The sequence below is a fragment of the Xyrauchen texanus genome, chromosome 42, assembly GCF_025860055.1.
Source record: "Xyrauchen texanus isolate HMW12.3.18 chromosome 42, RBS_HiC_50CHRs, whole genome shotgun sequence".
Lineage (NCBI taxonomy): Eukaryota > Metazoa > Chordata > Actinopteri > Cypriniformes > Catostomidae > Xyrauchen > Xyrauchen texanus.
In genome coordinates, this window is record NC_068317.1 from 21,825,660 (window position 1) to 21,850,241 (window position 24,582).

Consider the following 24,582-nt stretch of genomic DNA (forward strand, 5'->3'; position numbering starts at 1 on the left):
ACAGTGGTAACACAGTGGCATGATGGATCCATGTTCTCATTCTGTTTATGCCAAATTCTGACTCTACCATCTGAATGTCTCAACAGAAATCGAGACTCATCAGACCAGGCAACATTTTTCCAGTCTTCAACTGTCCAATTTTGGTGAGCTCTTGCAAATTGTAGCCTCTTTTTCCTATTTGTAGTGGAGATGAGTGGTACCCGGTGGGGTCTTCTGCTGTTGTAGCCCATCCGACTCAAGGTTGTGCGTGTTGTGGCTTCACAAATGCTTTGCTGCATACCTCGGTTGTAACGAGTGGTTATTTCAGGCAAAGTTGCTCTTCTATCAGCTTGAATCAGTCGGCCCATTCTCCTCTGACCTCTAGCATCAACAAGGCATTTTCGCCCACAGGACTGCCGCATACTGGATGTTTTTCCCTTTTCACACCATTCTTTGTAAACCCTAGAAATGGTTGTGCGTGAAAATCCCAGTAACTGAGCAGATTGTGAAATACTCAGACCGGCCCGTCTGGCACCAACAACCACGCTCAAAATTGCTTAAATCACCTTTCTTTCCCATTCTGACATTCAGTTTGGAGTTCAGGAGATTGTCTTGACCAGGACCACACCCCTAAATGCATTGAAGCAACTGCCATGTGATTGGTTGATTAGATAATTGCATTAATGAGAAATTGAACAGGTGTTCCTAATAATCCTTTAGGTGAGTGTATATATATATATATATATATATATATATATATATATAAAAGAGACCATGCAGCAATGATACATTCCCATGTGCCATGAGTTTAATTATAGCCGAGTCTGTATAAAATGACAGCCGTGAGTGCAGAGACCAAATACAGGAATTAAAATTCCACACTTGAGATTTCAGTGGCAAGAGAGACAAAGATCCAATCACTTTTTTATTTAGTTTACTGTCTCACCTGACAAATGGTTTGAGAAAATTTCAACCATAAATCAGTCAATAAACATTAGCATATGACACACACAAGCTGTGCATCATCTTTTTGACTGCGTAAGTAAGTACTATGACAAGCATCCCATAAGGATAGCATTAATTATCTGTTTGGCTGATACGATATTGAATTTCCAAGTTGGAGAAATTTAAATAATTACAGATTCTGCTTTTTCATTTAATATTCCATCTGTCAGACTATTAAAGGGATAATTCACTCAAAAAATTATTTTAATTATGTCACCATTCTCTCACCCTCATGTTGTTCAAATCATGTTGTCTGTTCATGTTGTCAGTACCATGTAGGTGAATGGTGACTGAGGATAACATTTTGCTAAGCTATGTTTATTTTCCACAGATGAATGAAGCTCATACTAGCTGGAGCTTACTAGCCATTAGGATTTTCGGGCCCCTGACAACTTTGCTCTCATATCTTATTGCAATAAATTACTAAATGTATTTTTTTTTTTTTTTTTTAAGTTATCATTAATAATAAATGTGGATATAAGCATGAATACACATTCAATAAGAGACCAAAAAATTATCAAAAATGAGCTTGAAAAGTTCATTAAAATATTACATTACAAGTACATTAAAAAATTCATGCAAATAACACATTTTATGAATTACCACGGGTTGGACCATGGATGGCTTATTATTGAATAGGTCAGTGGAACTATGGTTTCTATAAAACAAATTATAACATTTGTTATGAGGGAAAAAACAGTAGCCAAAAAAATTAACATATATAATTAAAACTGCCTTTCTTCTAATAAAACTAAGTAGACTTCTTCCTCTTTTATAGTTTTAACAAGAATCTATAACTTGTTTCTATAGTTGGCGTTACGACAGTAATGGCAGGTCTTATGAGATGTTAGACTTTCTCCATAGTACTTTAAAGTAGAAAATGAACGTTTTCATTCAGGTTTTGTGGTCTATGCCGTGCTGTTTAGCACACTGCACGATCCAGTCAAGCCTGGTTTATGACGTGTCCAGTGAAAGGATGCACTTTGCTCGGAACTGCCCACAAGACTTTCACCTACTGTTGCAGTGTTGTACATGGTAGTGTGACAATAAAGTGATTTGATTTGAACAAATGGTTAGCACATTTATCGCTTAAAGGTGCTTTTGGGACAAACCACTCAAAGCCTTCAGTTTTGGGGGTTCTGCTGGGCCCCCTGTCTGTCCAGGGCCATTAGAATGTCCTAATCCCCCCATTATGTCACCTCTGCATACTAGTTTGAAACAACATAATAGTTAGTAAATAATTATAGTACATGTTGGTGAACTCTCTTTATGAACTGACAGTGAATGCCTTGTGAAATATGAAAACCAGTCCCAAAAGTGATGATGATGTGTAATGAAAACCATTAACAAGGACATGTGACCGTCTGTGGATTAACATCAGATGTCCTCTCATGGAGCAAAACAATACAACAATCCACCAATATCACGTGACACGGGATACATACAGAGCTACTGGGATAGGTCTCTGAGTCTTAAATGTCATCAAACAACTGTGAAAAGAGAGAGAGATGGTCTGTAGAGAGGGCAGAACTGAAATGCCTTTTGCTATTGTTCTTCCAAAGAACAAACCAAATCACAGAATAATGTGACCCTCCACTTATGGAGTGGTAAGATACAGGAAAAATAAATAAATAATATTCAAGTGTCCACAGATCCCTTTAATGTTTGCACTGGGAGGCAAAATAGATTTGTGAGAAACTTCAGTCAGAATACAAAAAAATGGACAATTATGCAAATAATAATTTGGATGTGCTGAGCAAAGGGATTATGACTCCAGTCAAAGATATTAGCTCTGTTCAAACTGGGCTAAATGCCTTGGCTTTGTAGAATAGTTTACTTGTCACAGAAGTGGGAAAGGCTGGCCTGGAGTTGGACTGTGAAGGGGAACTGTTGGATGAAAGATGGTGTTCTAAACATTGTACTAATCTGAGGGTGGCTGCAGAAAATTGGTGCAGTCAAAGATTGTCTGGTTCATCCATCCATCGTCAACCGCTTATCCTGTGTACAGGGTCGCGGGATTGTCTGGTTCATTTTAAATAAAAATGTAACTTTTTATACACCATGCAAGAAACTGAAATGATCCTTTTTGCTGTGTGTGTGTGTGTGTGTGTTTGATTAAAAATGACTAGGGATTAAAACAAAAGTACCTGTAGTCCTTTAACTTCAAGCCCCTTTCACGGTTAGATGATTTGCTTGGTAGATCTATGAATTATCCATTATATATGCATTATCTCTGCCAAGGGAGAAGCTTAGAAAAATACCTGCTGAAGGATTGACACTTCTAGAGATAATCCATTGCTTCTGGATAAAGACAGATTACAACCAAATAGCATGTAAAGGCATACTATGTGAAATTAAAAGTGTTCTTCTCAGTATGGATTTAGGGATAATGTGACCTCTGCCTTTACTTCACTGACAGTATGAGCTCAGTGCAATTAATTGAGACACACCAACACAGAACTATAAATGCAAACCAACCCGTTGGCCACTACGTGGAGCCTACGCCGTAGGTTCGACACAGAAGTATAATAAGCCTTAAGGATGTAATGGATAGATGTGAAGTGGGGACTCCTTGATTTACAGTCCATATTTTACTTGTGATATTGCAATTTTAAATACACTGTTATGTAACGATACTGACTGTAAGGGGTGTTGGCGTAACAGGAGAGAAACAAAGACAATATACCAGGCCCAGAAATGGTTTGCAGATACAGTTTTTAATGTATCACAACAATGAGCAACAAACATACTTGATGAACTATTTCCAGAAGACGTTATTCAAATACCATCTACAATAAATGTCATTTCAACTATGACAACAGGTCTGTGACAAAATAAAAAAAGTTTCAAAACCATGTTATTACCGTAATACGGTACAGCTGAGACCTCAAACATTACAGTAACAAAAACTAATGAGACTACTCTCTATATATAAAACATCAATAACATTTTTGGTTTAGTTTATTTAAAGTTTTAGCCATAGGGGCATCTTTTTTATTAAAACCTTGGGGTGAACTTCCTATGTTACCCAGGCGTGAAAAGCGTATTGTGTAGAATATGATTACGCCTTGAGCATCCCTTTGATATCCAGAAGAACAATCCCAATTTAACCTTTAGAAGGTTGTCCTCCTATGTTTGACACTATCCATCTGTAGAAAGGTTTTTTTTGTTTTGTTCTTTTTTTTTTTTTTTTTGGCTGCTGTGCAGTTGCAACAATTATGTACAATTACATTATTGGACAATCCTTTTTTTTTTTTTTTTTTTTTTTTTTATAATAATTTTTTTATTTAGTTTTTTTTTCACTTTACCAGTCCTTTGAGTGGGAAGCATTCTGGTCCAGGCTAACACCTTAGCGCATGGTGCTAGCTGACAGCTCAGTCTTGAAATGCTGTTCCACATACAGGGAAAGGCAAAAGCAGAGTTCTAAAAGCCTTTGGAATCAGGACAGTTGCTCAGGTTTTGGACAGAGGCAGGATTGCACCTTAGGAGGCCAAGATGTCTCTTGTGAAACACAATCAAAAAGTGTCTTCAGGATTAAAATAAGCATTAAAATATTAAAAATCCAAATAAGAACATTAAAAAGTCCACAAAAAAAGAACTGTGATTTTACCTTTAACAAAAAATAAAATCACCTGTACAGCAATTAAAAGTAAGTGAAATGTTACATAATTTCATCGTTTGAAACTATTTTTAAGCATGATTTGATTTAACCTGTCAAACAGTTGCATTACATGCTACTTGTTCATCTCAGAATAGGAATACCAAAAGCAATACATTTTTGCATTTCTTCATATTAATAAATTTGTACCATGCACAGCCAACTACGAATATGTACAACAACTTAGCTTTCTTTGTTCACAAGCCTTTTACTTTCATACCTTAAGCCTTCTGTTACTTTGGAATGAATCACATTGTCCAACTGTCTCCAAACAGAAAGTGATTCATAAAAAAATTAAACACCCTTGACAGCGTTCACATTCTTTAAGTTACACAGCCAAAAAAAAAAAAAGAAAAAAGAAGGAAATAGAAACCAACAAAACAAAAACAGTAAAGCAATGTCATTCATGAATCAGTACTCTGCCTAGAAGGAAGCTGAAAATGTATGGCAAGCGCTAAAAAAAATAAATAAAAACAAATCTGACAAAAATAAAGACAAAAACATTACACAGTAGCAGCATAACTTTGTAAGATAATATTTTGTAACCCACATATCACTAAACATGATGGAAAATTGAATATTTGCATGACATTAACAGAAGTGCCCAGAGTACAATGGAAGAAACAGCCTATCCACTATATGGCAGTGTACAGGGGTAGCACTGTTTTCAGTCCTACAAATACAGGAAAAAATAATTTCATGTTTATAAAACACGTTTTGCCCCCCTTTTTAAAAGCAGCTTTCTTTTTTAAATGAAGCAAATGTTCATACCATATTCTATCCAACTTGCACTTTTACAGTTTCAAGCATACAGTACTACTTTCATGGATGCACCAATTGTTAAATGTCTCTGGATCGTTAGGCTTCAAATTTCTAACAAATGTGGTCCAATCTGCTGCTGAACTAGACACAAATACTAATTAAAACAAACAGACAGATAACAAACGAACACTGAAAACCAATATCTATTAAATTAAGACATGGTGTACCTCAAATAAAAAAAAAACTATATATATAAAATAAAAATAAGTGCACTGTAGTCCAGACACAAGCAAGTACTGTAACAGTATAGCAATTCACAAATGAAAAATGTCCTATTCACATAATCTTCAAGAGTCTATCAAAACTAGAATTATTACCTCTTAAGAAAAGGGTGTGATGAGAGGTAAAAGAAAGGTAAGAGTTGGCACAGATCATTAGTATATTCTACAAGGACAGAGGGTGTTGTATATAAATACAGCTTGTGGCAATCCAAACTGGCAAACACAGGGGCACACATTACTTCACCTTTCTAAATTCCCTCAGTGGTAAAACCATACTCTTTTTGTAGGGCAAACTAAAAGGATATGCACGCTGTCCTGTAACAGTTATATTGTCTCTTGGTACACTACACACATCAAGGAAATGCCTCCAATAAAGCTTGACATGTTTTGGTAAAAGCCATTTATAAGCAGGCTTCTTCGCTGTTTCAACAAATGAGAAATGTTATGTACTGACCTGAGAATTTAAAGCTACTGAATTACACCTAACTAAACTAAGAGAAATTCTCTTTGAAAGTTCTGGATCATTATCCCATACAGTACATGCTAGCATTTGGAAATCAATCCAGCTGAGGTGCAATTTGCTATCATGAGAATTTTTGGCTTGAATCAAGCTCCAAAAGAACTTGTGAAAGTTTTCCTATTACATGTTTTTGTATACAATATAAGCTCAGTCAAGCATCTGCAACAGTTCTGTCCATAACAAAAATCAATCAATATCTTGCCAGCATATCAATATGGGAAAAACAATCCTGAGTCAATCTTTTGGTACTGTAATTTTTTGGGTTAGAGAAACTTTGGAACTGCGGTTAAAAGTCTTTTTTTTCTTTTAAGCAAGAGATCTGTTTTTCACTCCTACACACTGAACATATCCATTCTGATACTACTGAAATTGCCATCTAGACCGGATGTCGCCTTAGCCTTGACTTCCAACGTGTTATCTAAGTCATCCAGCTTCTGGCTTAACTCACTGTCAGACTCGTCTGAACAACTTTCGGTGGGTAGTGAGGTTTGAGCCCCTGAGGTGCTGCACGAAGTTGAGGTAACCGTTGAAGGCAAGGAAAGGGGAGGAGGAGAAGCAGATGGGCAGGAAGCAGCTTTCCTGGCTGATGCCTGGAAAAGAATATTTGGCCAGGACTTCATGGACAAGTGAGAGAGATGAGGCAAGGTGTTATTAGAAGAAGCTTCAGACTGCGAGGTAGATGTGGTGTTAGGACAAGGGGAGCAGACTGAGTGAGGTAATAATCTAGCATGCTCTTTGGCATTTCTCATTGCTTGTTTGATTGTTTTCTCTTTGTGCAAGCTCGACTGAAGGTGTTGGCCAAGTGCTTCGTTCCCACTGACAGACACATTGCAGGCTATGCAATTATACTTGCTCACTGCCTTACGAAGCACTGTCTCTTGCGGATCGATAAAAGGGTGACCAAAGTAACAGAAGGATTTCTGATGGTGAGCTGCTGAGTCTTCATCAGCGAAAATCGCCTGGCACTTTCTGCATATAAACTCATGTTTGATGGATGGAACAATAAATGCATCTGGAAAGCCGGAACTTTTGGTATTTGTTGGGGGTTCTTCATTTGTGCTTTCTTTTGAAGAGCCTTTATCATCCTTATTTTCGGTAGCCTCTTTTGGTTTGACGAAGTTGCTCTGTGCACCACGTGACTTTGTAAGTGGTGTTTTCTGCTGCGGCTCATTTAGCTTTTGCTGCTGTTGTTGCTGCTTCTGTAAGGAATCCTGGAGGGACTGCTGGTACTGATGGTACTGCTGCAACAAGGCAGTTGGAGAAATCCCTGCGATAGCCTGCGGCATAGCAGGGCCATAGGGGAACAGGTTCTCCATTCCACAGAGAGGAGGGAAATAACCCCCCTGTACTCCGCCAGGAAGTTGGGGTGAGAAGCAAGATGCAAATCCAGGGATGAAATAAGGTAAGAACTGTCCCCCTAAGAAGGAGCCTGGGTCACCAGCAATAGCATTCTGAAGTGCTTGCAGTTGTGCTGGGTCCACTGAAGCCTCACTTCCCAATTTTCCTATCATAGAGAGTGGCGGAGAGGGCTTTTCCCTTTTCTTCACAACTGGGGTCTCGGGGCGGGCAGTGTCAGCTTCTTTGTTGACCTTGAACTTTTCTAACTTCTTGTCTTTTTCAGATTCTTTTATGTGCTGCTCAGTCTGATTTGCTGCCAAAGGAGTGGAAGGAAGAGGAAGTGTGGGGGGTGGAGGAGGAGGAGCAGGAGGAGGTGTCTGAAGAAGAGTCTTGGTTGGGGTACTGCTGAGAGACATGGCAGGAGAAGGGGTGGCTGGAGTAGGGAACCCAAGCATGCCAGCACCAGGAGATGCTAAAGCTGAAATACAGTGGTATAGACAATATTGACATATTTTTCTACAGAATCACTCCTACACTTTGCAAGAAAAGATTTGTGGGGCTCTACCAATGATAAACATTTATTAATCAAAACAGCCACAAGCACATTATTTAAAAATGATAAAAACATGAACAAAAATATAGAACAAGAAAAAAAACACAAACATGAAAGCATTTTTCCCCCCCAAAGTAAAGTGTCTATTGCAGTGAATGCATGTAATAAATGTCCTAATGACTCCTAATTTGAATGTATCAGTGACTGTAACAGTCCTCAACATCAGAAAGAAGCATATGAGACAGTAACATGATGTGCTTTTAATGTATAAATTATTTATAAAGGTACTACACACTGTGCTTTCGTCATACTAACTCACCAGGTGTATTTGGTGGGAAACCCGGAAGGGATGATGGCCCATTAACACCAGGAAGAAGCACTGGTGGTAGACTAGATATTCCTGGGTAGGCAGTTGGCAGGCTAAGGCCATGAAGTGCATTATTGTCCACTGCAGGTTGCTGCTGGGCTGGCATGTTGAGTACATCGGTTGCCTTCTTCAAACGGTCAAGTTCTTGTTGGGCCATAAGCTGGCGGACAGTGGTAGGTGCAAGATAGTCTTTTTCTCGATCAACCTGGTTGCCCAGTGTTTCCTGCACTTTTGCAATGTGTTGCTTTGAGAAGATATGATCACGAATTGAAAGTCTGGCTGTATACTTCACTCCACATAAAGTACACTCGGGCCTTGGCCCATCTGGGCAACCTTGGCTTATCATGAAAGGCTTTCCAATGTTTATTTTAAATTTCTTTTCTTTTGCACGGGCATTCTGGAACCAAACCTGGATGACACGTTTTGGGAGTCTTATTTCGCTGCCCAGCATTTCACACTCTTGCATAGTAGGTGTGCGGTAGTCACTGAAGCAAGCCTTGAGAACTTTAAGCTGTAGGTTGCTCATTTGAGTTCGAAAACGCTTGTGGCCTGGTCTCTCTCCACCTGCCTTTGCTGACTTGAAGGGATTGGAACCTCCAAATGGACAGGGTGAACTTGGATCAGCAAAACTCGAAGTCTCACTCTGGTCTGCATTTTCATCTAGGTCATCATCTCTGAAATTGAAGTAATCACTATCTTTGCCAGAGAAACTTAGAGCTGGGCTAACCATGTTGAAAGGAAATCTATCCTCATTTGTCTCAGAGGTTTGTGCTTGGTTCAATTTGCTCTCAACCATTTTCCCAATCCCATTAATTGTGAGACTCTCAACTTCATTATTAGTCTCGTCGCCAGTTGTAATGTCACTTACAGCTGTGTTAATTGAGGAGGTCTCATCAAAGTCAATTTTGTTACCATCAAAAGAGGCTTCTGCAGAACTCATATTAAGTCCCTCAAGTTCATCAATGTTTTCTGCTTTTAAGGATAAGTTCAAAAAGTTTTTTAGTGGCATCTCAGAAGGTTTCCCTGGAGTGGAGGATGCTGTTGGTTGCTCACTTTCATTTGTTTCAGTCTTTGTGGTCATCTGTATATAATCAGAGAAATTGTACTTACAAGGGCTTTGACCTCCATCATCTTGTGGCATCATTGGACTTGGGGGCAAACTAAAGCCTGCCTGTTTAGCCTCATGCCAGTGCCTTGAACGAATGTGGCTATCAAGAGCTGATTTGGCCTTGAACAAAGCCCTGCAGAAGGGGCACTTTTTATGAGTTTGGGAAGGTCCAACTGCTCTAAAATGTCCTTTCCTCTCTCTTGCTCGGGTGTTCTGAAACCAGACTTGAACAACTCTTTTCTTTAGACCGACTTCACGAGCAATGTGATCTAACATCTTTCGTGTTGGGTTTGAATCTAGTAAGTACTTATCGTAGAGGATCTCAAGTTGCTCTGGAGTAATGGTAGTCCTAAGACGTTTATCTCTGTGCTGATCTTCACCACTGTTAAGACCATCTTTTTCATGTTGCCCATCATCTTTTTCATCTAATTTACGTTTCATAGAGTTAGAGCTAACAGCAGAGGCAAGGCCAGAGTTGCTTGGAGTCGGCATCTGTGACAAGGCTCCAGACAGGAGTTGACTAGTCATAAGAGGGTTATTTGGGTCAAAGATCATATAGGGCATATCCAGTGGCCTTTCTAAAAACTGTGAGTGCAGAAATTGGTTTTGGGCAGCCAGAAAATGTATGTGCTGGTGCTCCTGCCACAGCTCTCCAGTTGGGAAAGTGATTTTGCACTGATCACAGTGGTACTGTAACATCTGTGGGGGAAGGCTATTGTTAAGAGAAGACAGTGCAATGGATAGAGGACTTGAAGGGACAGTTGTAGACTGGTGCTGGGAATGGGATCTTGACATTTGTGGTTGAGATACTTTCGGCTGTGGGGTTGAGGCCTTGGAAGATTTTAGATCACTCAAGCTCTTGGCTGTTTGCATTTGGGCAATATCTCCCAATTTGGGTTTGTCATAGAGGAGTTCAGGTTTTGGTGAATTTTTCCCTACATCAGGTTGAGGTGAAGGCATTAAGGGAGAACTGGAGCCTGAGCTGCTTGCAGGGTGTTTTGCTGGTTCAGCTGGCCTTGCTGAGCACTGCTCACTGTTTTCTGCTAAATCATCAGAGTAGTTTTCGTCTCCAACTTCATCATCCTCATCTTTGTAGCATTGTTTCTTTTGGTGAGTAATGAGGTCAAAAATTCGGGGGAAAATCACACTGCATTTCTTACATTGGTACTGCATGTTGCTGGTCCTGATGTATCGTTCATTTGTCAGTTCTTTCTTTTCAATGTCTTTTGTATCTGCTTGGTTCTCATAACTTTTTCTGGCCTTCTGACGGGCATTTTGGAACCACACCACAATCACTCGTGTTGGCAGGTTGAGTACAGTGGAAAGCTGCTCGATTTCATCATCCTTAGGGTAAGCATTGGTATCGAAGAAGTCTTGGAGTACTCGTAGTTGATAATCTGTGAAGCGTGTCCTTGATGACCGTTTGTTCGCTGTAGCATCAGTTCTGTAGTACTCCAGCATGTTTACTTGGGATTCAAGTCTGATATCTTCCAGTGTGGTCATGGGTGGAATGTTGAAATTGTAAGGAGAGTCTTTGCTTCTTTGACGCTCTTTGAAGAGTGTATTGCGGAACCAATGCTTTATGACTTTCTGCGGAAGGCCAGATTTGTCGGCCATTTCTTGAATCTGCTCTTCGTTGGGAGAATTGTTGATGTCAAAGTGAGCACGGAGGATTTTTAGCTGATCATCCGTGATTCTGGTGCGAGGACGCTTGAACTGAGAATGCCGTAGGAAGTTTGGATCCAGTCCCAGTTGTTGTTGACATAACTGTGTGAGATCAGAAGATATAGAGTCCATTGTTGGAAGCTGTAGCGCAAGCTGTGGTAGTAGCCCGGGGTGCTGCAATGATTGCATCATAAGTGGTGGGAAAATTGGCAAGTCGAGAGAAACAGGGAGCTGCACTTGAGAAGGTGCTGTGGGTGGTGTAGGTGGTGGTGGTGGTGGTGGTGGTGGAGGTGGTGGTGGCTGAGGAGCCTGCAGAGGTGCTGGAGATGGTGTCTGTGATTTCCCCACAGAGTTAGTGGCAGGGAGAGTAGTCACTGGAGCAGAAGGGGGAGGAGGAGGTGGGGGAGGAGTTTCTGGAGATGATGGGTTTATGGGGTACAACTTGTCATATGCCTCCCTGTATTGCTGTGCAAACTTCTCTAGCTTCACATATGGAAAGAACTGCCCATGCACATGTTCCTGATGGCTTTTGAGAATCAGCATGTTAGAGAAGAACTTTCCACAAAGACCACACTCCAGCTTGTCAGTCAACTCTTCCTCTCTGTTCTTTTTCTGGCTTTTCTGTCTATTCTCATTATACTGAATGACCAGTTCAAAGCCAAAGTTCTCCAGTAGCGCTTTAGCAGCATTACCTCTAGCCCCTGAGATGATGCGTGGTGGAGGAACGAGAGGTTCTGAAAATGTAGGCTTTCTAGAATCTTTAGTATCTTTTGCACTGTCAGTATCACTAGCTATATCCTGTTTTGCTTTGCACTCCTGACTCTCTAGGTGCTCTTCAGCTTCTCTGGACAACTGAATCTCAGACAGAGCAATGTGGTTGGACTCAGTTTTAGTCTTTTGGCTCTGCTGCTGTGCTTTCTGCTGATATTGCTGCATCTGAGACTGGGAGGCCAGCTGTTGAGTCTGCTGCTGAGAGAGCTGAAGCTGTTGTTGTTGGCCCAGCTGATGTTGCTGCTGCATCTGCTGCTTGAGATCTTCTAGGAATGATCCTGTCATGCTAGGCATGCCAAATGCAGCTGAATGCATTGCAAGCTCAGAACTTATGTTAAATTCAGCACCAGGGATGTAGAATGGGAAGAGGAACTGGGGCTGCTGGAACTGCAGCAGGGCTTCTGGTGTCATTGGGAAGTGGGGGAAAAATGCTGGATTCAAAAACTGTGGCTGAAAGAATGCAGCTTGCTGCTGCAGCTCATGTTGCAGCTGCATCTGAAGCTGTGCTGGTGATTGGGCAGGTGGGAGGGTGGGCTGCACAGAGATATGATCAGTAGTTTGTTTCATGGTAACTTCTTTGGCATCTACAGTGTTTTCTTTGTTAGATGATACTGGTGGACTTTCAGAATCTGTGTTGCCCTGATTGAGTGGAATAGGGCTTTTGGCTGAAGTACTTCCACTGCTATCACCACTGGTACAAGTGCTAGTCTCCGTTTTAGCAGTTCTGGCTTTTGTCTGATGAAGTACAGACCTCATGTGAATCTCCAGGGTTGAACTTTGGCTATAAGCAACGTTACATATATTGCATTTGTATGGTTTGTTGTCAACATTGTTGCTGGTCTCCTGTGGAACTGGGCTTGAGACCTCTTGGATAACTTTCTTAAGCTTATGCAAATGTGAAACAGAATTATAGTGAACAAGGAGAATGTTCTTTTGGGTGAAGGACTCCTTGCAGACTGTGCATTTGTATGGACGTGAGGGGTCTAAAAACTTTTCCATGGTGAAATTTGGACCTTTCCTAAAAGGTAAGGTGCGCTTTGGCTCTGAGCCCATGTCATCAAGCAAAGAGCTGCCGTCACTTCCAGTGGGACTGGCCTTCCCCTCTTGGTCAAGATCCTCATCTTTGTCTAGTTCATGCTCAAAAGCTTGTGCCTCTTCCAGAGCCCTCATCTCACTCTCAGCAATGTCACCATTTAGAGGCAGGTTTCCACAGAGCTGTTGCACTTCGGCATCACTCAGCTCAGGGTGACCAGTCTCCAGATGCTTTCGTAGGGCAAGGAATGTCCTGAAGCTTCGCTGGCAAAGGTTGCACATGGTGGCTGCACGAATGGCGTGGTACTGGGAATGTATCTCAAGTTTCTGCATAGTCTTGAAAGCCAAGCTGCAATGGTTACAACGGTATTTGTAGACATGGCGATCAGAGACTGAGAGCTGCTGGCTCCTCTGCAGATCGGTAAGATGCTCCTGCAGGGAGTCTGGGCTCTTCCTGTCCTGCCCACTGGCTTTCTTCCAATCAGGGGCCTCAGAAGCCTCTTTTGGTGGCTTGAGTTCCTCATTAGCAAGTTCAACCTCACTTTTGTCTTGGCCTGTGCTGCTTTTCAAATCCTTAGAGTTGTTTCCTGTTGATATTCAGAAAGAGGAGAGAGTTCAGAATTCTTCTCAGGAAATTTCATTATAAAATATTTGTATGACTTTTCTAAAGAATTCTCTGTAATACAGTTCATACATTTCAGATGACATTGTGGCTGCATAATGTGCTTACCCAAGGGTTTTCCAGATCCCTCTGGGATAACAGCTGACGAATCAATCAAAGATAGGACTTTGTCTTGTAATGATACAGGCAGCAAAGAATTATTGGGCACTGTAACATCTGGTCCTGCAACCTAAGAGGAAAATATATAGAACTATGTTATATCAGTCCCAAAACTGATTAAAATTAACCTAAAAGAAAAAATTTGTTATAAACACGTAAACAATTAACAAATTAATTGATTTATTCAAAATGCTAAGCTTGAAAACAAGTACAGATAGAGGTACTTTCAAACAAATCCTTTTTCAAAACTGCTGTTTTTAACGTCAGTCATTTCATGGAATATACATACTGTCATAAGCAACTTCTCCACACAATCTGGAGCCACACTGTGCAGGTGAGTAAGATGCAGCTGCAAATGAATCTTGTTGCTGAGGACATCCTGACATAGAGGGCAGCTGATGACAGGCTGCATGGAATGCTGAGACATGATGTGCAGCTGTAAACGGTTTGCATCCTTGTTACTGTAGTTACAGTATGGGCACTGTTGCACCTGAAAGAGTTTATCATAACATTGCCATACTTTATAGTTTTGCTCTGAAACACTTCATATGAGAGAATGTGCTGTAAATTACAAGATGATCCCTCAGGAAAATTAACTAAAATCCAAACAAAACATGTAGGATTCCCAAAAATGTTTTAAAGTCTTCATTTTAAGTAACAAAAATAAATAAATAAAAATAAAAATAAACAAATGGTTGGAATTTCGAATCAAAAGATTACAATGATGTTAACATGAACCATTTTAGACTTTGCATACTTTTCATTACAAGGAGTACTTTTAAACTAAAACCTCTCACTACCTGTCTTAACCCTTTCAGAAACAGTTTAGAAAGCACTCTCCCACTCAGGGACTAAATATAATTGAGTATATTATTTTAATTAATATACTTACTTTTTATATAATTAAGAAAGACAAAAAGCACAGAATTGAACCTCATGCAGGCACAATCAGTCTCATTATTAAGTCATACTTTTGTAAACCGATCAAAGTATCTAACCTGCTCATTGGACAGTGTCTTCTCTTCAGCAGATTTAGGCCTCTTGGGTGGAGTGTCATTTTCTTTCTCCTGCTGAAGTGACCGCTTCCCTGTTGTAGCATTCCTTAGGGTTTCCTTAGCCAGATTATTAATTCCTGTGAATATCAGACAAGATATCTTCTGTCACATGCTTATTCTGGACTCCTGATCCTGAAAATCTCCTGACAGACGTACAATGTCCCTGACTTTAATAAGAAGCCATATTTTGGTAACATAGGCTTGTTGTTAAGAATGCAGGATATTGGGGGACTCAGGTAATGTAAAAGGTTTATTAAGCAAAAGAAAAAAACATAATATAAAAAAAATATCCCAAATTATCTAAATAAAAGTATCTATTAAAGTTCAAATTGAATTACAATACACGTAAAAATATTTTTTTTATTTTAATCATGAACACTAGATGACCCAACAAAAATCTATATTCACGAAATGATTTCTGGTATGAAGATCTTTGCAAATAAATAGGTTCAAATTAATTGTTATAGCATGGCAGGTCACCACTATGCAGTTCATTTGGGGGTATAGACAGACAAATCACCTTCCCCAGCTTCCCCCTGAATATCCATGCCTCATACTCTGTATTAGAGGGGGTTGCCATGTTATTTCCATTTCAGCTGAGCTCAATTCAGCAAATCAGCGCCCAGTTGTATTTAGAGTATGCTGCGCAGAGTGATAAATCTTTCATTACCCCGTATCCTCAGATACAGACAGTGTCCCAGCCTCCTCAGTCAATGCAATTCATCTACCTGCTGAATAAGCAGTGCACAAAGAAACTGAGCTTGCTGTTCTTCACTCTAATCTTGTCACTCTAAGCTAAATGTGTGTATTACTCTTATGAATCAAAGCTTAGCAAAGCAGGCATTGAAAATACATTGTGGAAAAAATATGTAGAAATAAACAGCATGTGAGTCGGCTCTTTATTTGTTTAAAATATATTTCAATATATACTGCATGTTGCTATGCATTTAAATTATTTGCATTACAAGGAATTCAGCTTATTTTATTGCAGTCTTTCATATCAGGAGCCTGACATATTAGCCTGCCAAAAAAAGTGACAAGAGGGGGGGAACCACAAGGGCACAATACAAATTTCTAAGAGCATCAGAGTAAGGTCTGCAGTCTCAAATAGCTACGTAATATTTTTTCTCTCCTGGCCTTGATATCCCTGCTGCGTTGGGTTGAGGTGGGGGGGAGGGGGGCATTTCATGACAAACAGAACACCTAATTTGCAAAACCTTTTTTTTCCCTCCCCTCTCTGTTTATTATTTGGATTTCTAAATTTAACTTTCAATTTTCGCCATCTTCCAGTCAATCTGCAACTAAATAATTTCCCGGGTGGAAAGGCGACTCCTGGACAGCCGGGTGCAAATACATTTCACAATGAGGCCCTTCCATTGATTGCCTTCATATTGAATGTAAATATATGGTCTGGGGGCTGATCTGCACAACATAAGTACCCACCAGCCTTTGCATAGGTTATTATCTCCATAAACATGCAGCAGTTCTGCTGTGGTTAAAGCTTTGCGGAATTATCAGCTAAATGAACTATTTAAATCTTCTGATGATGGACTTTTGAATATATTTTTATTAAAACATTTGATAATACCTGCACACAATAGTATTTATCTGCCTGTAGAATTGTGTGAGGAACCAATGGAAATGCTCTTTGTGTAGTCTGTATCTCACACTAAATGAGACTGCCCTTTTTCTTTGTCTTCAGACACACACACACACACACACAGTGCAATGAAGCAATAGATAAAATAATTGTGACGCACAGCCCCCCTTTCCCATCCAAATGACAAATGTCTTTGAGAAGCAGGACCTTGCTTGATTAGATAAATCAAACTGTGATTTATGACAGTCAAGCTGTTTGCATTACATTGACCAGGGCTACAGACTGGCCACCCATCTTTATTTACAACTGTCAATGAGATTTTTAAAATCATGCAACCTACACAAGGCTTCTTGAAACACCTTTGATCATTTAAGCAAACAGTTTCTCTAAAGGAGAAACAACAGTTATGTCACTAATATGATCTTCCTGATCTTCCTCACACAGAGAGAGGCCATTTTGAGTCCTGTTAATTTTCAACGCTTGGTTTTCTCCATTTCATGTCTCGAAGAGTCATCTAATTCAACCAAAATGTTACATGAACAAAAACAGCAATAGCTGCTGGCCTCAGTTTGAAAGCACTGCAAGATACTTCTCTTTAAAACATAAATAGGCTCTTATATGACAAGCTATTTTATTTCAAAATTTCTTTCGCCTGCAAATGCCAATTACACAGGACTTGCTTGATATAGGCATCATAAATTTACTATTCAATTTACTGTTCTTCAGTCCAGCCAGTCTGGCCGAGGTGACAGGGCAATAAATAAAGCAGGACCCTGGGACGCTCCGAGAACTTTAGTGATTTACAAGGACAAGAGGTTAAGGTTACGCATTAGTGTGACCTACAGTTCAGCAGATAACATTTACCACACTGTGAATTTTAAACTTGCACAGAGGAGCCCTGCTTTCTCTCTGCTCTCGCAAAATGAATCAGAGTCCATCGGCTTTGGCATCGCACTTCAGACGAGGCGTAAAACGACAGATGTCATATTTGGCAAATCCTACAGGACTCACTGAATTGATTAAGTCAGAATTCATAGCTCTAGGCTTTCAATGAAATATGCAAATCATTTTAATTTATTTTAATTCAATATCTAGAAAGACAGCAATTGAATAAATGCTCATTTCAAAGCTGGAAACATGCATATAATGTTTCAAATGCAAATGCTAACTTTAAATATGCAGGATTTGATCAGCCTTGCATTTGATTTAATTCAGCTGCATTATTCTAAAACTGATTTAAAAAATAGGCATTGTGAAAAATGACCTTTCTTATTTATGGCAGGTATGCAGAAAATTTTCTCAGCAATAATGACAGCTAATTTTCATCTTTTCTTGAGATTTTAGAATTATCTCTTTACCCTAAAGCCAACGCACTGACCTGCTTCCATGTAACATATAAACAATGCACATAGTAATCAGGATTTGATCCAGATTAGGACATTTGCATGGAGAATGCAATTTGGATTATAATTAATCCACAGTGACGCTAGATTAAAATGACAAAATAAATGAGGATGAGGGGTAAATTGGGCTGTTTTGAAAGATCTTGCCTGTGAAGATGAACTTCTTAATATTGTGAATATCTCTATGCAAAATCTTTAATATGCAGGAGCCTGAAGTTTTCTTTTCCAAACAACAATAAGGATTTAGTTTTTAGATAAAAACAAACAAACAAAGAAACATCTGGCATATGGGTTCAACAGAGCAACCCCTAAAATCCATTTGCTACCCATTCAAAGTGTATCATCACACTAAAGTAATTGATAAAAAAAATCAGCCATTTGGGGATGATATAATATCAATTTAAAGGGATTGTTCTCACAAAAAAAAGAATAATTTGCCTTTCTTCCTTCTGTGGAACACAAAAGGAGATGTTAGCCATGTGCTAATCTCAGGCACATTCACTTTCACTGCATCTTTTTCATATCTGCAGGATTTTGTGTTCCATGGAAGATAGACAGTAACACAGGGGAGTGAGTAAATTATGATAGAATTTTACATTTTGGGTAAACTATCCCTTTAAATGTTGCAGCCTTAAAAACAAGAAAAGGAAACTATTGCATTGCAAAAGTTAACATAAATGCTAGTGTAAATGAGATCTGCATCCCGACCACAACGTTAAATGATGCCGCATGTAATAGGTCATGTAAATGCATTGAGTAAGAGCTGCCTCAGACAAGCCTGTCATGCCTATAAGGATAAAAGATAAACGACAGGCTAAACTAATAGGCTCTGTCCTGTTTCAGCATTTCTTCTGCTCCATTGAACCCAACATTATGTAGCTAGGTATGGTGTGCATGAAAAGACGTCTAATGTAATATCCATTTCGACCATATATTTCCATCTCATACATAAAAAGCACATAGGAATTCTTTTTTGGCAAATCAAATATAACTGAGCTGTAGGTAGTGATGCCAGATGCTAGCTCCAGGGGCTGTTTCCTGATCTCAACACAACGCTGTTTTGTAAGGGCTGTTGCCCTTGATAATATGTCACCAGTCAGATGTTTATGCATGCAGATCCACAGTAATTCTCCACTGAGGACAATGAGCTCTAGTAGGTGGTGTGTTGCCTGAATCACACCACAGCAAAGAGGGGAAAAAACATTAAAGGGATTGTTCTCTCAAAAATAAAAATGTTGTCATTATTTACCTAAATTAATGTTGTTCCAAACCGGTATTCATTTCTTTTCTTTTTTTTCAAAGAGATGTGAGGGTAAATTACAGCCTCATTCAACATTCACTTTCATTGTTTGGAAAAAAGGTTTACAATGAAAATAAAAGGTGAAGAAAGAAGAGGATGTGAACAATGACAGAAATAAACATTTTCTGTGAACTATCCCTTTATGGGTTAAAAGGGTGCAATGTTTTCACAAAAAAAGTAGTAGTGGTATAAACTTGAAGGTTATATAATCCTATGCTTACAGAAAATTAATATGTCATCAGAGGAATCGCAAGAACAGCAAAGATTAATGAAAGGCGCTTAAAAGTTACAAGCATGCAAACTGATTTGATTAAAAAATAATCGTATTGGTCATTGCAAAATATTCTTTGCCTTATCTACATCTCTGCCATCAGATGGCTATGATTAAAATGGGTCAATGGGAAGCTATTCATAGCATTCAAATGCAGCCATTATTAGCAAGAAAAGCCCCACTGTTGAGGATGGAAAAGAACTGAGGGTGTGCATAGCAGCAAAGCAAGTAGGAGCAGAATGTGTTTGTGTCTTACAGAGAGACTTAGTAACTAAACAAGGTAGGAGAGAGGGTACCAGGAAAAAAGACCAAAACTAAAGGTCTTACTGGGATCCTTGTCTGTTGTCTTGCCCTCTATGGAGTCCCTCTTGCTCGAGTCTTTGTCCTCGGCCGCAGCCAGAGAGGAGGCTCGTGGGGATTCTTCGCTGTCTTCACCTGGTTCTTCTACAACTGAACACAGGAAGGGCACTCGGTTACCCACTATAGGTTACGTGACTCCATATTAATGAGCTCTGAAACGATGCCCACGTCACAGATAACTGGCACCTCAACAGTTTAAAGGTGAAGTGTGTAATTTCTGTGCCTTAAGCAACAGCAAATGGAATTGCAAAAATAAGGACAGACAGTCCCGCCACAAATTCACACCATTGGTTAAGCCAATATTGCTGTTTTGGGCTGGTTGGGATTCTCAAACAAATAGAGCTTCTCAAATTCTCACATTTTTAGAAATGAACCTACAAAAGGCTTACATATGTTTTTGTACATTAATATCAGATTGGAGGACGTATTTAAAAAATATATTACACACTTCAGCTTTAATTGAGTAAAACATTCTGAAATATGAATTGTCTTCTGGAGTCCACATCACACACCTCTCCAGATTATTAGTGCTGGGCAGATTACATGGACATTTTTCTGTAGGATCAACTACCACAACCCCCACCCCCCGTTTAATAATTCTGTGTATCTATGCAGCACTGCCAGTGGATTAATCTATTTATGCTGTTAGGTGATAGGTCGAGGCCGTGTGCCTCTAATCCCTGAAAGGCCTACTGTTCCCTTTCATCCAGAGAGCATTTGTCTCTCACTGCGCTGATGTCACATTTTAATGAATTTTTAGCAGGCTGAGTAATGCCAGATAACCACTCCTGTCTCTCCCCCTCCACCCCATGCAGCTTCCATCACACGGCACACGACAGGGGGAAGAAAGAAAAATGGAGGGCGAGAGAAAGAGAGAGAGTGTGGAACAGAAATAAACATATTTTGGAAGACCCCGTGAGAAATTAAATAAATTAGGGCAACATGAGGCAGGAAAATGGCGCTTAAAGTGCTGTGCTCATCCATTTTATAAAACCTTAATAACCATATAAATTGACCATGGGGAGGCGAAAAGGTCACCAGCACATTTGCATACAATCACTCAAGTCATTGTTTAGTAACCAGAGGGGCCGACTCTGTGGACACATGATATAATTAACCCTTAAAAACTCCCCACAATATACTGGCACCAACATTTTAAGTGCAAGTGGAAATTTTATACAGCACGAAACTTTCATTGCAGATGCTGGTAGTGATTGAAAGGAAAAATTGTTCTGCACTCTAGTCCTGATGTTTTATTAATAATATTCTGACAACAGGATGAAATATCTCCTGTCACTGCTGGCAGCCGGCTGCAAAAATTGCTATTTTGGCACACATGCGGTGACGATGTGCTTTAATACGTCCTGCATCAAAGACAATGTCTCAGTATATGTGTGTATGTATGTGCACATCTGTCTGTCTATCTAACTGTCTGTCTGTCTGTCAGTCCGTCTATCTGTCTCACTGTTTTAATTATCTCTCTATTTGAATTACCTTTTTGCATTCACTAGTTTTATTGCATTCACATTTTAAATGGTCCTGCATTGTGGCAAATTGATTTTTAAAAGCACAAATATTTCATTTATTTTCAGTTAAAAACTGCATGTATATTAACTGCAAAAAAAATTTTTTTTAAATAGTTTTATATTATGGCATGTCACACTGCCCATATTAATATACAACAGGATCACAAAAATGTGTCTCCTGCTCTCTGTTCCTCTCCTCCCCTCTGTCATACGTGTCAGAGGTAGGGCTGCAAGCAAGAAAGGGTGAGTGGTGATGGTGGGGGGGAAGGAGAGGGTGTTTGGGGCAAAGAGGTTCCAAACGGAGGTTGTGTTTGAGCTTAAACCAGTGTCAGAAGGCTAATCAGAGAGTGAGAGTGAGAGAGAGAGAGAAAGTAGGCAGATGAGAATATGTGCGACTCCAGTTGGGAGGACCAGCTGAAAGTCTGTGATCATGACCATATTTCAGGTTGGTTAATAAAGGAGACACACAAACAAACAGATACACTCACACACACATACATACACAAACACCATAGCACAATGTCACACCCTTAAGGTACAGGGCAAGCTTGTGGCACCTCCCCTTTCATCCCCCCACCCTCCTCCTCTAACATTCGTCCTCAGCGTGAGGCGCTCTCTTCAGTTGCTTAGATTTACTGACCCAGTCCTTCTAGCTGGGAAATGAAGTGTCAAAGTGCTAGTGAGTGTCTCTACCTCGAGGGGGCAACACATTTTTAAGGCAATCGTGGAACGCATTAATAAAACATGAAGTGTCACGAAAAAGAAGAGGGCGAATTATGAAGGTAGTAACAGAAGGAATAAGGGGAAAAAAAGGATGGGTTGCTATCATCTGGGTCTCATCAGACAGTATTTTTTTTCTCTTTCCTTCCACTGTCCTTCTCTCTCTCTCCCTTGTCTTTTCATAGTGTTCTGCATTTTTTTCTGGTATGCATTTCAAGCATGAGAGAAACTCCCAAACATGCTTTCCTATACATCATAGCAGTGTCTGCCCTGCGCCTGACCCTGGCAATAGTTTGAGTAATCTGAATACTTTACAGAGGCAACGTAACAGCAGCATGTGGGGTGGGGGGGTGATTAAGTTTGCCCATCAAACTTAATCACAAACAGCAGAGCCATAGAAAACTTTTACTGCCCCCGCCATCCCTTTCAAGCAAACCCACAAACACATCAACCGCACATCTTCGACAGCTCTCTGTTCACCAGTGTGAGTCTCCCGTGACCTACTCTGATGTGGGAAGATCAGTGTGAAGGAGGCATCACAACTATAGCAATGGTGTGTTTTGGCCTCATCAAAATGCACACGGACCCCTTACAAGACTACCATAACTAAAACAAATTACCCAATCTTGAGCTGCACTGTTAGGAATATTGTTTTTGAATATGTATAAATGCGATGGTGGACACTTTCTTTTCATTAAGGCCTGTCTGATGGAAAGAGTGTAATAAAGAAGGTGGAGGGCAAGCCAAAACTTTTCTCTTCTATCTGGTGCTAGAACACCTCAGTTTGGTCTTTATCTGGCTAGTAAAAGAGACACCCACCACACACAGACGTAGATACCCCAAAAATGATTGTGCTCATTAAAATTTGTCCCCCATCTCCACTATAGACTTATTGTTTATTTATGGTTTTCAACAAAAAAATAACAAAGAATCTTAAGGTAGTGAGGCCATGACTTCAGATAGTGGGGTTATTAAAAGAAAAATTAAACACACATACTGTAATTATCATTATTACTGTTAATTTTATGATAGTTGTGTTCAATTTCTTCTGATTTCAGTGGTTGCAAAAATTCAATCTGGTTATTTTGTATAATCTCTCGACTGTCTTCTCTTGTTGAGGTGTAAGCAACACTAATTTCTCTGCGCACCACAGGTTGGCTCTGAGGTTTTCATGATGTCACATTCTTTACCCCCATGGTTTTCATTTGGGCCACTCCATTTTAACGGAATCTTTGAAACTCAAAACCCTGTACTACTTTGTTAAGGGCCAGTTGTAATACTTTCAGGATAATAAGCTTTACAGACTTGTTGATCCCCCGTCCCCCTACCCAAACCGTTTTTTCTCCCCTTTCCTGCTCCATCTTTTTCCAAATTTCAGTGTATTTAACAAGCATTTAGATCTTAACCAGATGCCGTTAATGTACCATGTCTAAAATACTAAACATCCACGCAGAGAGTGGGCCCGTCTCCCTTCATGGCGCTGCTGCTGGGAGCAGAGCTCAGACAGAGAAAAGCTGTTCCGCACATTCAGACATATTCAAATGCTGATGGCATTGCTGTGGAGAGGTCCAAGTATCTCGGGTATTAACCTAAAATTCTAGTATAAGGATTTAGAGGCCAAAAAAATAAAAAAATATACTATTTTCAAATCATGATTACAAGAATAAAGCCTTTTTTTTGCGAGAGAGAGAGAGAGAGAGAGAGAGAGAGAGAGAGAGAGAGAGAGATTGTTGGGATTTTTTACAGTTTTTCTCAATCACTTTGACTAATTTCTTGAAACAGTCTTAACATTCTCTAAACTGTAAGTGAAATTGTCTTTATGGGACATCACAACTCTATTGCATGTGTGCAAAATGTAGTAACACACCCAAAACATTTAATTCATGCTTCAAAACCTATTTATTGTGTCAAGTAAATTGGCCAATCCCACCAAAATGAAAAGTTGTTTTGTCATTCTGTATGCCATATTGGTCAAAATGTTTACATTTCTTTTCACAATGGCAGTCAACCCTGGAAATGTTTGTTATATACAAATAAAATTTTTGTTCTACTTTTTTGTTGACACTGAATGCTTACTGTACTATTGTCAAGCTGAATGCTATTGTGTATCACGCTGAGCTTTTTAGATACAGATTCCAACAGTAGGTACAATTTTAATGGGAAAAGTCAATACTGTATGATACTGTAATACACAGAAAAAGGATATGCACATTTGTATGTATACAGTAAATTTATTTTTGTATCAACAAGTTACACATTTCTTACATGTAGTCATAAATAGTGAAACAGACATTTTGCATGTGATGACTCGATGAAAGAATGTTTAGAAGTTCAATTCCACTGAGATTGCACTCATCAGTTTTGATCAGCATGCCATGTGCATTTAGTTTAGCATTTAATTGTAGACAATTGCACTTACTCTTTTGCACACATGTGCCAAAACATGTGCAATTTGCTTAAATGAATAAGAAATTTAAATCTGGTGTGAACAAGAATATAACTGTTCAGAGATGTGAACTTCTCATTC

At 39.6% G+C, this 24,582-nt stretch overlaps 1 protein-coding gene across 1 annotated transcript in view; it reads right to left on the reverse strand.

Moving 5' to 3' along the window:
* Positions 1–3,690: 3,690 nt before the first annotated feature.
* LOC127635124 (zinc finger homeobox protein 4-like) overlaps positions 3,691–24,582 on the reverse strand; it is an 82,988-nt gene continuing 62,096 nt past the window's right edge. Inside the window, exons 8-13 of the mRNA XM_052114921.1 lie at positions 19,777–19,899; positions 14,819–14,952; positions 14,110–14,310; positions 13,770–13,890; positions 8,416–13,626; positions 3,691–8,021 (exon numbers count right to left, since the gene is read on the reverse strand). Coding sequence (XP_051970881.1) covers positions 6,538–8,021; positions 8,416–13,626; positions 13,770–13,890; positions 14,110–14,310; positions 14,819–14,952; positions 19,777–19,899 — 7,274 coding nt within the window. The 3' untranslated portion in view covers positions 3,691–6,537. The remainder of the gene's footprint in view (positions 8,022–8,415; positions 13,627–13,769; positions 13,891–14,109; positions 14,311–14,818; positions 14,953–19,776; positions 19,900–24,582) is intronic.